Source organism: Nuphar pumila, unplaced genomic scaffold (assembly GCF_984573655.1).
Source record: "Nuphar pumila unplaced genomic scaffold, dmNupPumi1.hap1.1 HAP1_SCAFFOLD_357, whole genome shotgun sequence".
NCBI classification, from domain to species: domain Eukaryota; kingdom Viridiplantae; phylum Streptophyta; class Magnoliopsida; order Nymphaeales; family Nymphaeaceae; genus Nuphar; species Nuphar pumila.
In genome coordinates, this window is record NW_028323301.1 from 1 (window position 1) to 16,075 (window position 16,075).

At 53.6% G+C, this 16,075-nt stretch overlaps 1 protein-coding gene across 1 annotated transcript; it reads left to right on the forward strand.

Moving 5' to 3' along the window:
• Positions 1-6,257: 6,257 nt before the first annotated feature.
• LOC149810411 (uncharacterized) lies at positions 6,258-8,415 on the forward strand. The gene is made up of 3 exons (XM_089994269.1): positions 6,258-6,419; positions 7,220-7,414; positions 8,123-8,415. Exons 1-3 carry the CDS (start codon positions 6,258-6,260, stop codon positions 8,300-8,302), a joined length of 537 nt encoding a protein of 178 aa, XP_089850395.1. The 3' UTR covers positions 8,303-8,415.
• Positions 8,416-16,075: the final 7,660 nt, after the last annotated feature.

The window sequence follows — 16,075 nt, forward strand, 5'->3', positions numbered from 1 at the left end:
CGCTTGAGCCCGGTTGGCGGCGCGTTGCCTGCGACGTAGCAAGCGTCGAACGCGAGCCCGCCACGACCATGTCATATCTTCAAATGCTTTGCAGATGCTATGGGCAGCACAAACCCAGGCCGTGGAGCTGCGCATCAAGTATCTTGCCAGCACTCGCAAGGGCGCTGAGTCACACACCATTCTTGTCCAGAACATCCCGGGATCAACGCTGGGACACTCAGCCAGAGGGTCTATGACGTGCGGCCCCTACTTGCATGGTTCTTGCGTGTGCATCTGCAATGACACCTTTCACGATTCAGAGCGATTCAGTGCCCTCAGGTGATGGCAACGATCGCAATGATTCCTAAGTAGCTTGGAGTTGCCAATGTGGATGTGTTAGTGTTGTAAAAGATACATCAGACACCAGTGCGATGGATGCGACCACTGGTGGTCATCCTAATTGCAAGCCAAAGGTGGGCACAGAAGCCCCCTGCAGAACAACAGCAGCAGCCTTGGGTTCTGCTTCCTTCAAGAGCAAACAGCACACAACGCGTCACACACCAGCATGGACACACTCCGTTGTTAATGCTGCTTTGTATGTTATGGCTCGTGCGATTGGCCTCGCGTTCATGGCAGGCTTGCCTGTCCCAACGGCAGACGTGCAATGAGCTGTATTGTTGCGAACATGATGACTTGATTGCTTGGGGACTGCTTTCTGTCATCGTCAATGTGATGTATTGATGTGCATGTATCGTTTCAGTACACTTCAGCATCCACAGGGGCATGGTCAACTCCACGTAGTTCTAGTTCAAGTATCAAAAAATGAAGGGCATGGAAGCTTACACCGTTTCTGTGATGCCTGTGCAGAACATGAACGGCAGCCTAGGGTTCCTCATCCCAGGCGCTGTCAAGACCAAGGTCAAGAACCTGATCGAGAATGGGGCGTCCGCTGCGACCGGAGTCGCTGGCAAGGTGCCTGGGGCGGGTATGATGCAGGACAACTTATCCAGCAAAGCCGCCCCGGAGCGCCTGGACGTCTATCTCGCGTCGGAGGACTACTTTGACAGTGACCGCCTCACAGGCGACTTCTTCTCAGAGGTGCGCTCTCCGCATCACGTGCCTCAATCAGCATCATGCAATGACAGTTTTATAAAACATTCGCCCCCCCCTTCGATCCGGTCCCTTCGTCCCTTTCGACCCTCGATGCTTATAGCGTCAGCCGTTTCAATTAAGTCATTTCGAATGACCTTCACGGCCTCGACTTGCATTGGGTGAGGTGGACACCACATCCTCGCAAGTTCTGCTAGAAGTGCGAGCATGCAATCCGAGCACCCATGCTAGAAGGGCAGCATCACACATGAGTCACGGATCATTCTTCGCAGAATATTAAAAAAACCACAGTACACAAGTACAAGCACATACTCATTTCTCAGGGAGGAGCACCTGATGGCTGCTTGTGTTTTGATGAAGGGAACGCCTGAAAGCCAAGGGCATCCTGCTGATGGGGGGCCATCCTGAGAGTCGCTAGAGTTAATACTGGAGCTAATACCAGCGATGCAGACCATCTGATCATGGCCAGGCCACAACGGACCTGGCCATATCCGATTCAAGGCATTGAAGCAGAGTGGCCACACGGTCACAGAGCCATCCACTAGCATCAATATTCCAGGGGTGGGTATTGCACGAAGCAAATCGGCCGCACCGGTTGTGTTTGTGTGTTAGTTTTCCGCTGGGCACACTTCACTGGATGGTAGTACAAGTGATGCTGTGGTACTAAGGACGGCAGCATGTGGCACCCTGGCACAGCGCTCGCGAGACATTCACTTCTTGTCCAGTCATGATCGGTAGTAGCACATGCAACCAGTCGCCCAGTCGCCTGGCAATCCACGTACTGGCTGCAACCTAGTATCGAGCTGCAAATCGCACGAGGCACGTGTCCCTGTCCCCCCACTGACAACAAACACACCATGCAGTCAGGAGCCGACCCCAAGAACGACAGCGCGCGCGCGTCGGGCATCGGCGCCGACGGCAAGGAGAGCAAGACCGGAGGTATTGGAGCACTCTCTTCGACGGCCGTTTCATCAGCTTTCAAGAAGTCCACCACCCTCCCTGTTTCCCGCCGTTTCCTTGACCTCAGCGCCCGCGAGTCTGACCGCCCCCGCATCACCGACTTTGACACCTGGCCCAGGCAGATGCTGCAATCCAGCATGGCATCTCCGTGGAGTCCCTGGTTCGCCGTGAGTTCCAGCGAACTTACCCCGAGAACGACGTTGAGACGATCACCGTTGTCAAGAGCCAGAAGGCGCTCGCTGCGCTCGTTGCCGACTATGACAAGTGCGGCTCTGCCTCTGCTGCGCGCTTGTTGTTATTGCTTTAGCGATTATGCCTTGCGTTGACCGCTCTCTGCCATGAGTACACCTATGTCCCTACAGACGTGGTTCACATCAGGCAACCGTAACTGGTTTCGCCCTTGCCAAAAGTGCTCTCTGGAACTGGCAAAAGGTACCAGGAGTTACTTTTCAAACAGATATAGGATAATAGGCAAATGATCTGCTGACTCGTGGCAGCTCGTCTGCAGGACCAAGCTCCAGCTGGAGGACCTCATCGATGGGTGGTCAATGAAGACCCGTGCCGGCAAGCCCGTCAAGCCCGTCATGGTCAAGGTCAAGCCATTCAAGCTCGGGGACCTCGCAGCCGACAAGTTTGGAACTGCCGCCACCAAGGTTGAGAAGTCTGTGTTCCTGGAGTGGAAGCTGAACGACCTCTACGACAAGATCCAGAAGGAGTCCGTCCTCGCCGACAAGAGCGACACCTGCTCCGCTTTTGTCACCTTCCGCAAGCGTGTCACCCAGGTGCAAGTCCTGCCATGCGCACTTCCAATGGTGCTGGTCACGATGGTGTTTTTGCGCGGAAGCCAGCGAACTCTCGCTTTTCTATGTGATGTATTAATGCTGTGTGTTTGTTTGGAAAAAGAGATAATCCTTGGGAGGATGTCCTTCTGTGTGCACACGCACATGTCACGAGTGTTCCTGAGTTGTTCTTGCTGGCAGGTACACGGGGGATACTATAAATCAACAGAGGAGATGTGAGAGGACGCAACAAAATACCGTTTGACCGGTAAAGTTTACCAATCGGCAATTGACATACCTTGACTAAATATCGAAAGTTGACTTCTCAAAAGTACGTGTCCTTGCACCCGCGAACATTCTGGTGATGGTGATGTTTTCTGTCGCCCTTCAGTGAAATGGGCTGCTCTGATTTTGAACTTGCGTGCTTCATTGCTTTCAGTCTGCACCGTCCAGTTCCTGCTCATTCCTGCTCTTATCTATACAGCTAAAAAGTGCTGAAATCGTAAGCAAAACAGGGAACTGGATTGTGATGTTGTGATGTAGCTGCCTTCAACGATGCCTCCTAGAGGTGCGGTCCTAGAGGTGCGGTGGTGTTGTTAAAGATACATCATCATCAAATGCAGCCTCCAATGTGTTGAACGGTCTGGTCGTTCAGGTTCAAGCCGCCAACGCCCTTCACTACCACAACGAGACCTACTGGACCACCGAGCCAGCGTGCGGACCACAGGAAGTCATCTGGCGCAACATCGCCTACAGGGGCTGGGAGCGCCGTATTCGCTTTGTGCTTGCCTGGACCATCTTTGTGCTCATGACCCTCTTCTTCACCATCCCCGTAGTGGCCGTCCAGGGCTTGCTCTCGCCCAAGAACCTCAAGAAAGTGCCTGGCATGGACTTTGTGCTCGGCAACGGCTTCCTTGGCGGTGCGTTGTTGTTGCACCTTGTGATGAGAGCTGCTTGGCACATTTCTACACAAGTGCACGCCTTTTAGCGGCCTGTCAAGCCTGCTCTTGTGCATCATGTGGGGATGTGTGCATCTTTGGGGCAATGCAGAGGAAGATGAACTGCGTCCACCATTGCGCCATGCAATGATGGGCATGGTGCTTTGGGTTGTCAAGCAGCATGTATGCTTCTACAACACGATCGCATCCTCATGGACACTGGCAGCAAGTGCTACTTGTGAATTACCATTGCCAGCACGCGAGGCCAGCGTACCTGAAGCCTGCCTTGCCGTTGCCTGATGCGACCTGTCGTCTTCTTCGTGTTCTCACCTGTAAGAATGCATCATAAAGCAGCGTTCTGATGATGCTGATGATCACGCTTATGGGTTGTTACCCAACAACTCGCACGTGTGGTGCCATTTGTCTCGAGATATGGCATCAAGCAAAAGCAGAGTCTCTCTGGATAGGTCTGCCTACATGCTGTTTATCTCCCTGCATGGTCCTTTGTCAAATGGAGCTACCTGCCTCATCAGAAGCTCACCAGTGCCAGGTTAAGGTTGGCCTTTCTATCATCCCCAGCACTCATGCATCTTGTCACTCAGGTATGTGGACTTTGATTCCAAAAGTGCAGCCATGTCAGTTGTTAACAATCTCGAACAAACCACCCTTTTTGCCTGGGGCATCCTGATCAGTCTCACCCTGTATCGGTCTCACCCCGTACCGTTGCTACTGCAGGTCTCATCACCGGCATCCTGCCAGGCCTGGCGCTGAAAATATTCCTGGCGCTCGTGCCCATGTTCCTGCGCATGATGAACATGCTGCAGGGCATCTACTCGCAGGCACAGAACGACTTTGAGGTCGGCCGCAAATACTACATCTTCCAGTACACTCAGCTCTTCGTCATCACTGTTCTCGGAGGTTCGCTCATCGACCAGTTCAACGTCATCAAGGACGACTTTGGCGCCTTCATCAAGTCCCTCGGTAACATCATTCCCAGCAAGGCGCAGTTCTACATCTCCTACCTCCTCGTTTCTGTACGTCCTCCCCTGCTCATGAACACTGACCGCATGTCTCGGCTGTCATACAGCTGTATCGATAGATTTGTGGGTTTTCGGCGGTGGTGATGGTGGCACTAATTCCCAAGTAAATGCCTATGTTCATGAAGGTAGTGCTGTGCAAAGATGCGTCTTCGGCAACACAGTTTGCGCCGTTCTGCAGATGCCACTTCAGCTTTTGCATCATCGTAGATGCGAGACCCACTTGGAGGACTCCTTGTGCCAGTCAGCATGAACGTGGCCCCCTCTAAACATACGAGCCGATGTATCATTGATAGTGCACTTCTTTACACTACTACCGCATCATATACTATACTGACTTGGTATCCAGCACTCAGTGTTCCGGATGTGTAGGCGCTGATCAGTGTGCCAGTCAGCATCCTCCGAATCGGCGGAGTCGTCGTCTTCCTCATCCTGGGCAAGCTCGCCGGTTCCGACCGCGCCAAGCGCAGACTCTGGGCCCGCCAGTACATGAGCTACGGCAACGACGTTCCCAACCACTCCCTGGCGATGCTCTTCCTCATGGTCTTCTCCATCATGCAGCCCTTCCTCGCAATCGCCTGCATTCTGTACTTCCTCACCACCTCCTTCGTCGCGCGGTACCAGCTGCTCTACGTCTTCCGTGAGGCTTACCAGTCCGGCGGCCGCTTCCAGCCTGTCGTACGTCCCCTTGACTCGAGCCTGCGCCCCACATGGATTGCCTTCTGACCCTGTTTGAGTGCCGAGGGCCTTCATGATTGATTGATTGCCGTCCGAAGGGCCCCTGGGGCAAGGGCGAAAGCGGTTACGGTGGCTTCGTGTAAAAACGCTTGTCTTCCACCCTGTGACATGGTACACTCAACTTTGGGACCTCTCTGTCGATTCTATGAGCTCCAGAGAGACCGTTGTGTAAAAGCACTGGGGCGTTTGGAACCAGCATGGAACCAGCATGCTATATATGGTGTGTGTTGACGGTAATGTAACTGTGCACCACACAACCGCATCAACATGGTGTGTGCATTGGTGCCCTCCTCAATCAAAATTTCATATGCTCTTACACGCTGCTTGGCCCTTATTACATGCATCGCTGCGAATGAGGACCAGCCGCTGACAGTCCCCCACACTCCGCTCACCGCAGCACGAGGACCTGGCTGAGATTGTGAGCACAGCTCCAGCCAGCGCACTGACAAATGAATGCAGAATGCTTGCTTGGATTCGTACAGCCATCACGGCAGCATTACCATCCCGCCAGCCTTCAGACGACAGACGATATAGAACGTTCTGTGCTGCCGATGCAGCCCCAGGGACTGTTCATATGCCACACGAATGCAGAGTCATCGTGAATGTACATGTGCGGTGTTGTCTGTGCTCGTCTCAGGAGGGAGCCTTCCTGACGGGGCGTGGACCGTGCAGATTTTCGACCACCTCTTCACCGCCTCGTCACCTTCCAGATTGTGATGCTGGCAGTGCTGAGCACAAAGTCTTTCCCCTACACCCCCCTGCTTATCTTCCCCATCATCGCATCCTTCATCTTCAGGGCCTCCGTCAGCAAGCAGTTCAGCCGCCCCCTCGCCAACCTCTCAGCTCACGCAGCAGCCGACCTTGACCGTGCCGACCTGGTGTGTGATCCGCTATGCCCCTCCGCCTCCTGCTGGATCGTTTTACCGTTGCGCTCGTGTGTCAGACTCGTTGTGCAGCTTGAGCAGTGGTGGTTCTGTCTCTCTGTGTAGCAGAATATAGTCCTCTGATTGTTCCTACATCAGTCGGTGTGTTGGTTATCTTCTAGGTGTTTATCGCCACAAATAGGAGAAGTTTCCTGGATCTCGCCCACTTCGCTTAGGTCTTGTCCTTGTGGAGATGAATGTAAGGGGTGATCCCGTTCAGTGAAGCACAAGGACATCCAACCTCCTCGATGTGCATACATACCCTACGACCTTAACGATGTCTTTATAGCCGGAACTTCAGGCGCCTTCTGAGAGCCATCTGTGTTGCCATTTGCAGCACTTGGTTAGCTATTTCGAGTGCCACATGAAGGGCTACCTACCAGCTGAGCCTGCCCAAGTCGTATTCGGTGTCACCAAAGCAGTGAAGCGAAGTATTTAGCAATCAACATTAGCGGTTGTGCAGTGGTACTTGCTCTCCATGGGAGAGATGGCTTGACACACTCACCATCACTGCCACCTCCATATCACTGCTTCGCCAGAACCGGGTTCTGCCCACCTTACTGATCCCCAAAAATCGGATGTTATTTCTGGCATCGGGGCCCCCAAATCCCACCGACTGGGAAATAGTGCGTATGATGCTGCCACCTCGCTGCTAGGAGCATGTCGCTATGACTGTGCGCACTATAACTCATCTCCCATCGGGGCCATTGTCAAAAGTGTGAATTGCTGACTCACAATGTGTGCGGTGTGTGCAGAGGAACCCTGGCACCACCCCCGAGGAGGAGGCGGAGATGTTGGCCAACATGGACTGCGAAGACACTCCCCTGGGCCCTGTTGATCAGCTCTACATCTCGCCTGCCTTCAAGGTGTCCGGGGTGCTGCACCAGCAGTGCCTTGACGAGGTCGCCAAGGCCCGTGCTCGCCTCGCCAACGTCCAGGCTGGAAAGCCGGTGCGCATCACTCAACCCGCAATGCATTCATGCTTCACCAAGCCCCGATTTGTTTGGAATTGTTGGGGTGGGAATAGGACGGGGGTGCCTGTCGTCCTGGGGATTGACTGGCACCTGGTTTATTGATCTCGTGAGTCATGTGCACCAAAGTGAGGATTGCTGAGCACCATTGTGAGGAAACGTGTTCAGTGTCCTGCCCGGCTCTCATTCATGGAGGGGATATTCACCCAAAGACATCGATCTTGCCGAGTCGCGTTGCTCTTGGGAGTTCATGACGGAATAGTCCAACAACGGTGGCTTCTTCCGTGTGGCAGTACAATGATGATATCTTTGCCAACACTACCGCATCCACTTGGATAGTTGGCAACTCCAAGAACTAACCTGGGAATCGAGTGTAAAGATGGAATAACTTAAACATTCTGAAAACAAAACAAACACGCCACTCGAGAGGGCCGGCGTTGACAACGGGAGAGACAGCCATCGCTGATCTCACATCGAACCTCTGACGCTCTGAGACAAGGTCTCAGGAAGAGCAAGTCTCGTGCAGAGCTATAAGAGCAGATTGCACCCAACATTCAGGGATGTTCATACTTGTTTGCTGTACCCACGTGGTGGTCGTCCATTGGCAAAAGAAGGCGTGCGTCGCCTGTCTTGTACATTGCCAATACCTTTCAAGAGTGGCTTCCAAAAGTTTGATCCTATCTGCAGGTGCCCCCAGAGGAGCTGCCAGCGGCTGACATCGATGACGATGATGATGCGCTGTCCGCAGCATACAACCAGGCCAAGGCCAACTCGACATCCCGTCCCACCACCTCCTCGGTGGCTCCTGCCTCGGGCGCTGTGGCTGAGTGCGTTGATTGCCCTTTGAACATGGCTGGGTTGATATGACTCGCAGCATGTGAGCCTGCGTTGATGGGAGACAAAATACAACTCGCCACCTGAAAAGGCCATGGAGCTTCTCGGGAACGACTGGACAAGAATTGTGATACATCTGGCTTGGATGGAGGACGTCTGGACAAGAATTGTGATATATCTGGTTTGAATTGTATGGTTCCTGGCTTGGAACCGCTCAGAGCGATTTGTGAGCGGGATGCTTGCCTGGCGGCACAACCCACCAGACGACGCCTCGAGTGCTGCGTTGTTCTAGGGTGCCACACCAGGAAGCGTGAGAGCACTGCATCTCTGTGCTGCATGTGCTTTGCTAGTTTGCGCCACTCCTTTTGATCGTGCTGCTCCGGAGCGAGCGGCACAGGAGTAGGTTGCGGAATCCGAGGAGTTCCACAAAATGAACACAATAACTGGACTTTGTTTGACAATAATGACGCTTGGACGATGTCTACACGATGGGTATTTATGAGATGTGCTTGGCTCCTTCTGGCCTTGCCGCACCACCGCCTGCTGTGCTGCACTCCTTTGGGTTGTAGCTGCATGGTGCGGAAAATTCTCCACATGGCAAGGCTGGCTGCTGCGTGATGTATCCGAGATACCTATGGTATGGTGTGCAGAGAAGTGAAATTATGCGCATGGTGGTGATCATGGATCGTTGCCTGTTTCTTGTATACCAAGCAGTGATTCGAGAGAACATGCGTAGTGAATCACTTGGATTGATCCTTGACATGTTGCAGAGTGTATCGAGCTAGTGTACGTGGGCACTTGCATGGTCTGCTCGTGACATTCTACTTGCGTCGCGTGGTGTGATAGCTGTGCATGCCTCGATGAAGTGTCGCGACGGCACGTGCGGGTAGTAGGGTGTCTCACAATGCCATCAATCAATTGACGATAGGTTGATGTTGCCGTGTGTGCGCCAAGCTACAAAGGCGTGCGTTCGGACAAGTAGTGTTCGCACACAATGCGTTGTTGCTAGCATTTTTTAGCTTTCTGAGCACCACTCGCACATCCGCGCACAACTCCCGGGTGAGGCGAGCGAGCTGATGGGCACATTGGCGTGGATGGCATGAGGTTTCCGTCGTGTTTTAGGTCGTGCTTTCAAGCTGGCAAAAGGACGGGCCCTGTCGCGGAAAACAATGGAGATGTTAACGTTGGTACGTGCCTGTACAATGTGTACGTGTCTCGTTTCCCAAGAAAGCAGTGTTCTATGGTTCCCTGTTTCGTCTGACGGGCTCGCGCGTGACTCATTGTAATCTTATCAGCTGCCAACGACCGTGTGCGTATTAATATTGAATATTCAACTGCACTTGCACGACACTTTAGCGCTCCGCAGCCAATCGGTGTAGACATCGTCGTCCCGCATGCTTGCATAGTTGGTTTCAAACGAGCCACTTGCCGTTTACACTTGCCTAGGAAATGTCGTCCAAAAATTACTCACGTCGACTTGAAACGGCGTGGCGAGGTGAGCAGCACCGCAGGGCCAGCATCGCTAACTGCGACGCACAACCTGTGATGGCTAGCATCAATTCTGCATGTGCACGTTCGTCACGTACCGGAGTCGACACGATTTTCTGTCGTGTCAATCCTGATGGCACGAAGCTTCGAAAGTGGGTTGCACGCCCATCTGGCCAGTAGTAAGCGACCGAGGATGAGCGCGACAGCAAGTTGTACGAATGCATCACCAGGCTCGTGGCCTCGTTCAATTAGGGGCTGGTGTGTCGGCAGTGTGTTGGCAAGGGCGTATGCCTACAAGGTGCGTACGCACGCATCGTACACCAATTACGTATCGTCAAGACTCTGTGACCGTTTTCCCCAGCCCACACACAAGCTGCTGTCTGCCGAGCGTTACAGATTACTCAATACTCATGTGGTGCACCCATGCGCGTGCCATAAGATGGCGGTGAACCGACGCAAACACCTTGCCCTAGGGTGGCTGTCGGGATAATCTCATCCGCCAGCACTGTACTAGCTAGCGCCATGGAACACACTTGACACGTGCGAAAGAGCATGCGTTGGATGCCCAGGAACGCACACACATTCAGATGCGTATGTAGACCATCTCGCTCTTCACCTGCGCATTTCGTGCTCCGCCGTGTAGAGTTTAGCAGGGCGTGCCTTGCAACTCCACAAAAATCTACCACAGCATGAAAAGGCCCAATCACGTGACCACAGTGTCGAGATCTTGGTTTTCAAGTGGAAGACATGTGTTGCCTCTCTCAGTCTATGGTCCGTGCGCTGTGAACTACCTGCCTGTCAATGATAGCATGGTATCGCGCTGCAGAGAAGGCATGCATCATCAGCTTCCCAAGCCTGCCTAGCATCCGAAGCACATCGAGCGTCCACAGCGCACCCAGCGACCGCAGCGTCTGCAGCGGCACAAGCGATGTACGGTCATCAGAGAGAAACGCGACGGCCATCAACCATTCCGAGAGTCTGGCGACCGACAGCGTCCTGGGGGGCATCATGGACAGCGTGTACGGCTTGACAGCCGCTCTGGGGGAGCTGGAGAATGGGTTCACACGGAATGCAGCCGAGGTCGACATCCAGAAGTGTGAGAAGATAGGCCAGGGCGGCTATGGACGCGTCTTTTTGGCGACGACGAGCTGCGCGTGGGGGGGGAGCGTACGTTTCTGTTTACCATCTGCAGCTGGATTCGCCCAGAGTTCGGTTCTTATGTGAAGAATATCGGCTTGTCAACCAGCAAGCCCATCTTCGTAAAGACTTGGAACGCGCGTTGGAATAGATGGGGAGTCTGTTGGATCCTTTCCATACCCAAGATTCGATGTTCTGACACATCATCTATCAGTAGACGACGCTGGTTCGTTATAGGCACGAGATCAGAATTGGCTGTCTCGCCCGCTGTCAACGCCACGTTTTCTGGGCCGACGAATTTGTATTTGTATCTGTATCTGTACACAAGCACCCTGATTCTAAACTCCGCATTTGCCACGTGGGTGGGATGGTGTGCCTTTGCAAAACTTCCCGTGTGCTGGACATCCGCCAAAGCCTAACCGACAAAATCAGTAAAGAGTCACAGCCAACTTGGCCAACTCCAAGTGCAGCTTGGAAAGGATGCTGTCTCGGCTTGTACTTTGTCCTGGCAGCGTGAGCACCACCTCAATTGTCCACGCACCTACCTGACCGGACTGTAACCAGGAGTCGGTGCGGACAGGAGAACCCTCTGGAAATTTTGAACAAGCTCCGGCTGGTATCTCTGCTTAGCTCAACCAACCACTCAATTTCTGTAAACTTCATCGGCTCGCTTCATCGTGTAACTGGCGTGTAACAAATCGCGGCAATGCCAGATATGCTGCTTGACATGGTGCACAAACGACGGTGGATGCCAACATACGGATGACTGCGGAATTTGTCGGCATTCTGCTCTGCAAGGAGGAGCGACTGTACCATCGTGTTGATGGCGTGCAGGAGAAGGTGGCGGTCAAGGAACTGAACGAGCCCATTCCTTTCCGCCCATACTGCCCAGATTCGCTGGCAAAGCTGAAAGCAACGCTCCCAATCGCAGAGGCTTCGCTGCAGAGCATCCTCGTGCACGCAAACATCGTCCGGACTCGCTGGGTGGATGTGAGTTGTGTGGACGCTGCCACCGGCGACCCCTTGACATTCAGTTCTCTGACATTATCGGCCAGGATGCAACGACGGTGTGCTTCAATTCTATGTACATAAGCCATGTGCTTTAATTATTTATATATAAGCCATGATAACTTGCCAGGATGTGACGACAGTGCCAGTGATTTCCAGGAAAAAGGATGGGCTTGGGCCCCGTTGTTGCCCCAAGCATCTTGCATTTTCAGGCATCGCGACCCACTATTTGCAGGATCAGGCGAAAAAGACGCTGGTTGGTGCCCTTCTCTGAATTCTGTCAAAACGAACGCTCCCCTCTGCGCTCGACTCAGGGCCTTGATGTAGGACCGTCCAAGGCTGAAGCTCTTGGCGGAGCATGCGACTTATCATGTGCACTGGTGAACAACGCAGTGCTGCATTCCTTTCATCACATAGAGAATGGCAAGAAATAGTCAACAGGCAACAAAGACAGAACGTTCGAAGTGATACAGCTCATTGAACATCAGCGGTCGATCAACACAGTGCTGCATTCCTTTGTTCATCAGCCATGGGAACTTGCCAGGACTCAATGATTCTGCACTTCATTCCTGATAGGCAATGGACACTAGATTGTGCTTCATGAGGGCTGTGGTTGTTTTCTTAAGTTTGCCAGCAATACCGCGCGGCTCTCCGAACTGCTCTGTGTGCGTATTTAAACATCCAATATCTCGAGCACCTTGCGGTGACATGGGGCAGATAATACGTCAGCCTACCTGCTTGAAGACCCAGTTTCTGGAGAGATGACTTCCCAGTGAGTTGACTTGACAAATAGCGTGGGCCACTACTCCCTAGGACTGCATGTATACACGCTTTTTGCACTGCACATAGGCCTGAGACTGAACTGAGACCAAAGCTGATCTTGATCCCGGTACCCTGTAAGTCTCCGGCAACATACCGAAAGAGACCATCTCTGAAGAAGCATGCCCCGACATCAAGCCTCCGTTGTTGCGTCCGCCTGTGAGGGATGCTGCATCCTTCCATTTAGACGCGAGATCAGCTTGGCTGTCTCAGTGAGGATTGACAACGCCGCCTTTTGAAGCTTGCGTATTGCTTTCTTAAATCAACATGGACAGGTGCCTGTCTGGTTGCAGATGGAATGGTGCATACAAATCCTCGGCAAGAAGCCGTTCCAAGATTCCGCCGCGAAAGACAGCACCACACACCTGCAGTCTCTCGAGTCCTCGCACTCGTTCTCCAGCAAAACGAGTGAGAAACTGCCGACTCTGGTCGGCCTCAACATGCGCATTGTCATGGACTACTGCGAACACAGCGCGCTGACTCAGTACTTGAGGGCGCACAGCGACGCTCCAACCCCCCTCAATGTCGCAATCGGGGGCAGCATGGATCATACTCTCTGCGCATTGATGACTGCTCGAGACATTGCAAAAGCACTCAAACTCATCCATCGCTATGACATCGTCCATGGTGACATCAAGCCGCACAACATCCTTCTCGCCTCGGATGTGGAGGTGCGAATCCAGAAGTCAGATCGCGTTTTGCCAGATGGTGTGAACTGCGGGTCCAGATGCCTGAAAATGAGTGAGAATTAGGGACAGAGTCACGGGTCAAACCGCAGGATTGCGAAATCAAAGGTTGAAACCTTGATCTGCAGCCTTTGGCGTTACCATCATTGGTGGCTGCATTTGAACTTCAGGTGCCTTCAGGACCTGAAGGCAAACCGTTCGTATGTGTGGTTTCCAGTTATAGATACCGTAACGAAAACGCAAAAAAATGGCCGTTTGAAAAATCTTCATCCTAAATCTCCAGAAAAGTTTCCTTAAAAATAGCGATTTTTACTATCTGTTTTTCGGGGCTACCATAATAATAAGCCCGATTTGTTGTACCTACGGTTGAATGGTTTGGGGGATTTTTGCGGCATTGCCTGTACTTATCTCGCCGTGTTGCATGGAGCATCGCATGAGTTCCGATTGGTTAATTTACCTATCTGTTGTAACAAGATACATCATCATCATCTATTAATCGCAGCACGTAGCGAAGGAGCTAAGGTCATGCGATATCTGATGTAAAAGGGTGAGAAACAGTGCGTTTACACCGAGGCTGGTTTCGACCTCATAATCCCTCAGGGGATGTTGAGCAGGTTTTTGCCACGGGAGCAACTGGCATTGGCACCGACCGATCCAATGTCCTCGTTTCAATGTAGTTCCCTCGACCTGAGCACATCAAGGCAAAGCATATTACTTGCTGTTTTAATAAGTGAGTGTCCTTGCGCTCTTCTGTCAATAGTCGGAGTTTCTGCTAGGCATTCGCAAGTTCCCAGGATGAGAGACAGCACCAGCTCACACATTACACTTGGTGATACATCATTACATCGCACAGAGAAAGTGCAAGAGCTACGGCTTAGGCCGAAAACGACCACATCAACACATTCGAAACAATACAGCTCATTGAACGTCAGCGGTCGGGACAGGCAAGCCTGTCATGAACGCGCGGCCGCTCGCACGAGCCAGAACTTGAAGAGAGCGCCGATACATCACACCATTGCCCCTACAAAGGCCGATGCTGAGTTCACGAAGCGCGTTTGTGACAAATCCCGCCTTGATAACATCCCCTCCAGCGCTCGCTGTTGTCGCTAGAGTATTGAGCAGCTCCATAGCCCCGTTCCCCATGCGCCCGAAAGTTTCATGCGACAGTGGGCTGAAGGCATAGCCGTTGGGGTCAGCGGATTGATACTTTGTCCGCTTCAGTTGATCGCGATGCGCCGCTGCGCCACCCTCTGTCTGTGCGATTTGCGCAAAGGAGGGTGCGCAGGGGTGCACCACTGAGATGTCCGCGACCGTGAGTCCGCCGGGTAGAACGAGCAAGATGTCTCCACGCGCAGCAGAGTGGGCTGCGATTGGGGCAGCTTGCACGCCAGGCAACACTCGGAGTGTTGGCTCCACAGATGATGCAATCCCAGCGCGGGAGGCAATGCGGCGCCAAATCTCTGTGAGAATGTTGTGGCGCAACGTCATTGACGTGCACTGTGACCGGCAGGTCATCGCGTGGTCGACATCCCCCGCTCGCATGTACTGCCCACAGCAGCACCGGACGCCAGGTGCATTGGTAGGCATGTGCGTCAGACCGAGACGGTGGCGCATGGCGCCGGTGAAGTCCGAGTCTGTGAGCTGTAGCGCCATGGATAGTGGCAGCGTGTCCATCCATATGGAGGAAGCGCGACATGCGCAGCTGAGCATGCGAGCTAGGTCGCGGCGGCCGTCTTCGGTGTTGGTGTCGAATGATGCCAAGAGCTCGTCGCTGCGGCGCTGAGCCACGAATCGCGCGTACGTGCGCTGTACACCCGGGAGGACTGTGTCGATACATTCCTCATTGATGTCCAGGGCGTCCGGGGGCCAGAGCTCTTTCGCCGCGCCTTCCGCGTGTAGCGCCTGCCAATCTTGCGTAAGACAGGCGCCAATGGGGCTAGCAAAGGGGCGGAATTGCTGTGGCCCGTCACGCATGGTGGTTTCAGCCATGGCTGCGGCGGATAGAAAGGAAGCCTTTGCTTCCAAGGCTGTGGTGGTGCGAATACCCATGCCTCCGTGACGGAGCGGCAGCGTCAATTGGCCGTCGCGCACATCGGCTTGTTCTGGGCGTTGCATGATATTAAAGGTGGCCTGGGCTGCCTTGGCCTCAACGCGCTGGATGGAGTCACTGATCAGATTCCATGAGGTGACGCGCGGTAGGTGTGCGATGCGCATCTGCGCAGACGCGCGCAGGATGGCGAATTTGTCTTGCGCCGCTAGCGGAGTGTCGAGCATGTTGTCAATGCTGCTGCAAATGGTGTCTGCCTGCTTCTGTGCAAAGGCCGTGATGAAGGCGTCCGTGCCTACGGGGGTGCCAGCAGCTGCGAGGCCGTCGGCGCAGTGAGGGACGTCAAGTGCCACTGCTGTGTCGGCTGCGGCTTGTGCGTTGCGCGAGTACACCCCGCATTTGTCGGGGCGCACGTCCAGGCCTATGGATGACGCTAGGTCGCGGAGGGCAGGGAAAGCGGCGGTAACCGCGGCCGACTTGCCCAGGAGGAAGGTGTCATGTAGGCTACAGGGGCGACATGTGGGTGCGTCATTCGCATTTTCTCGAGCTGATCCTGTGTGGTCAGTGAAAAGTAGAGGACGCCGCAAGGATCGCCTTGGCGAACACCGCACTCTGACATGA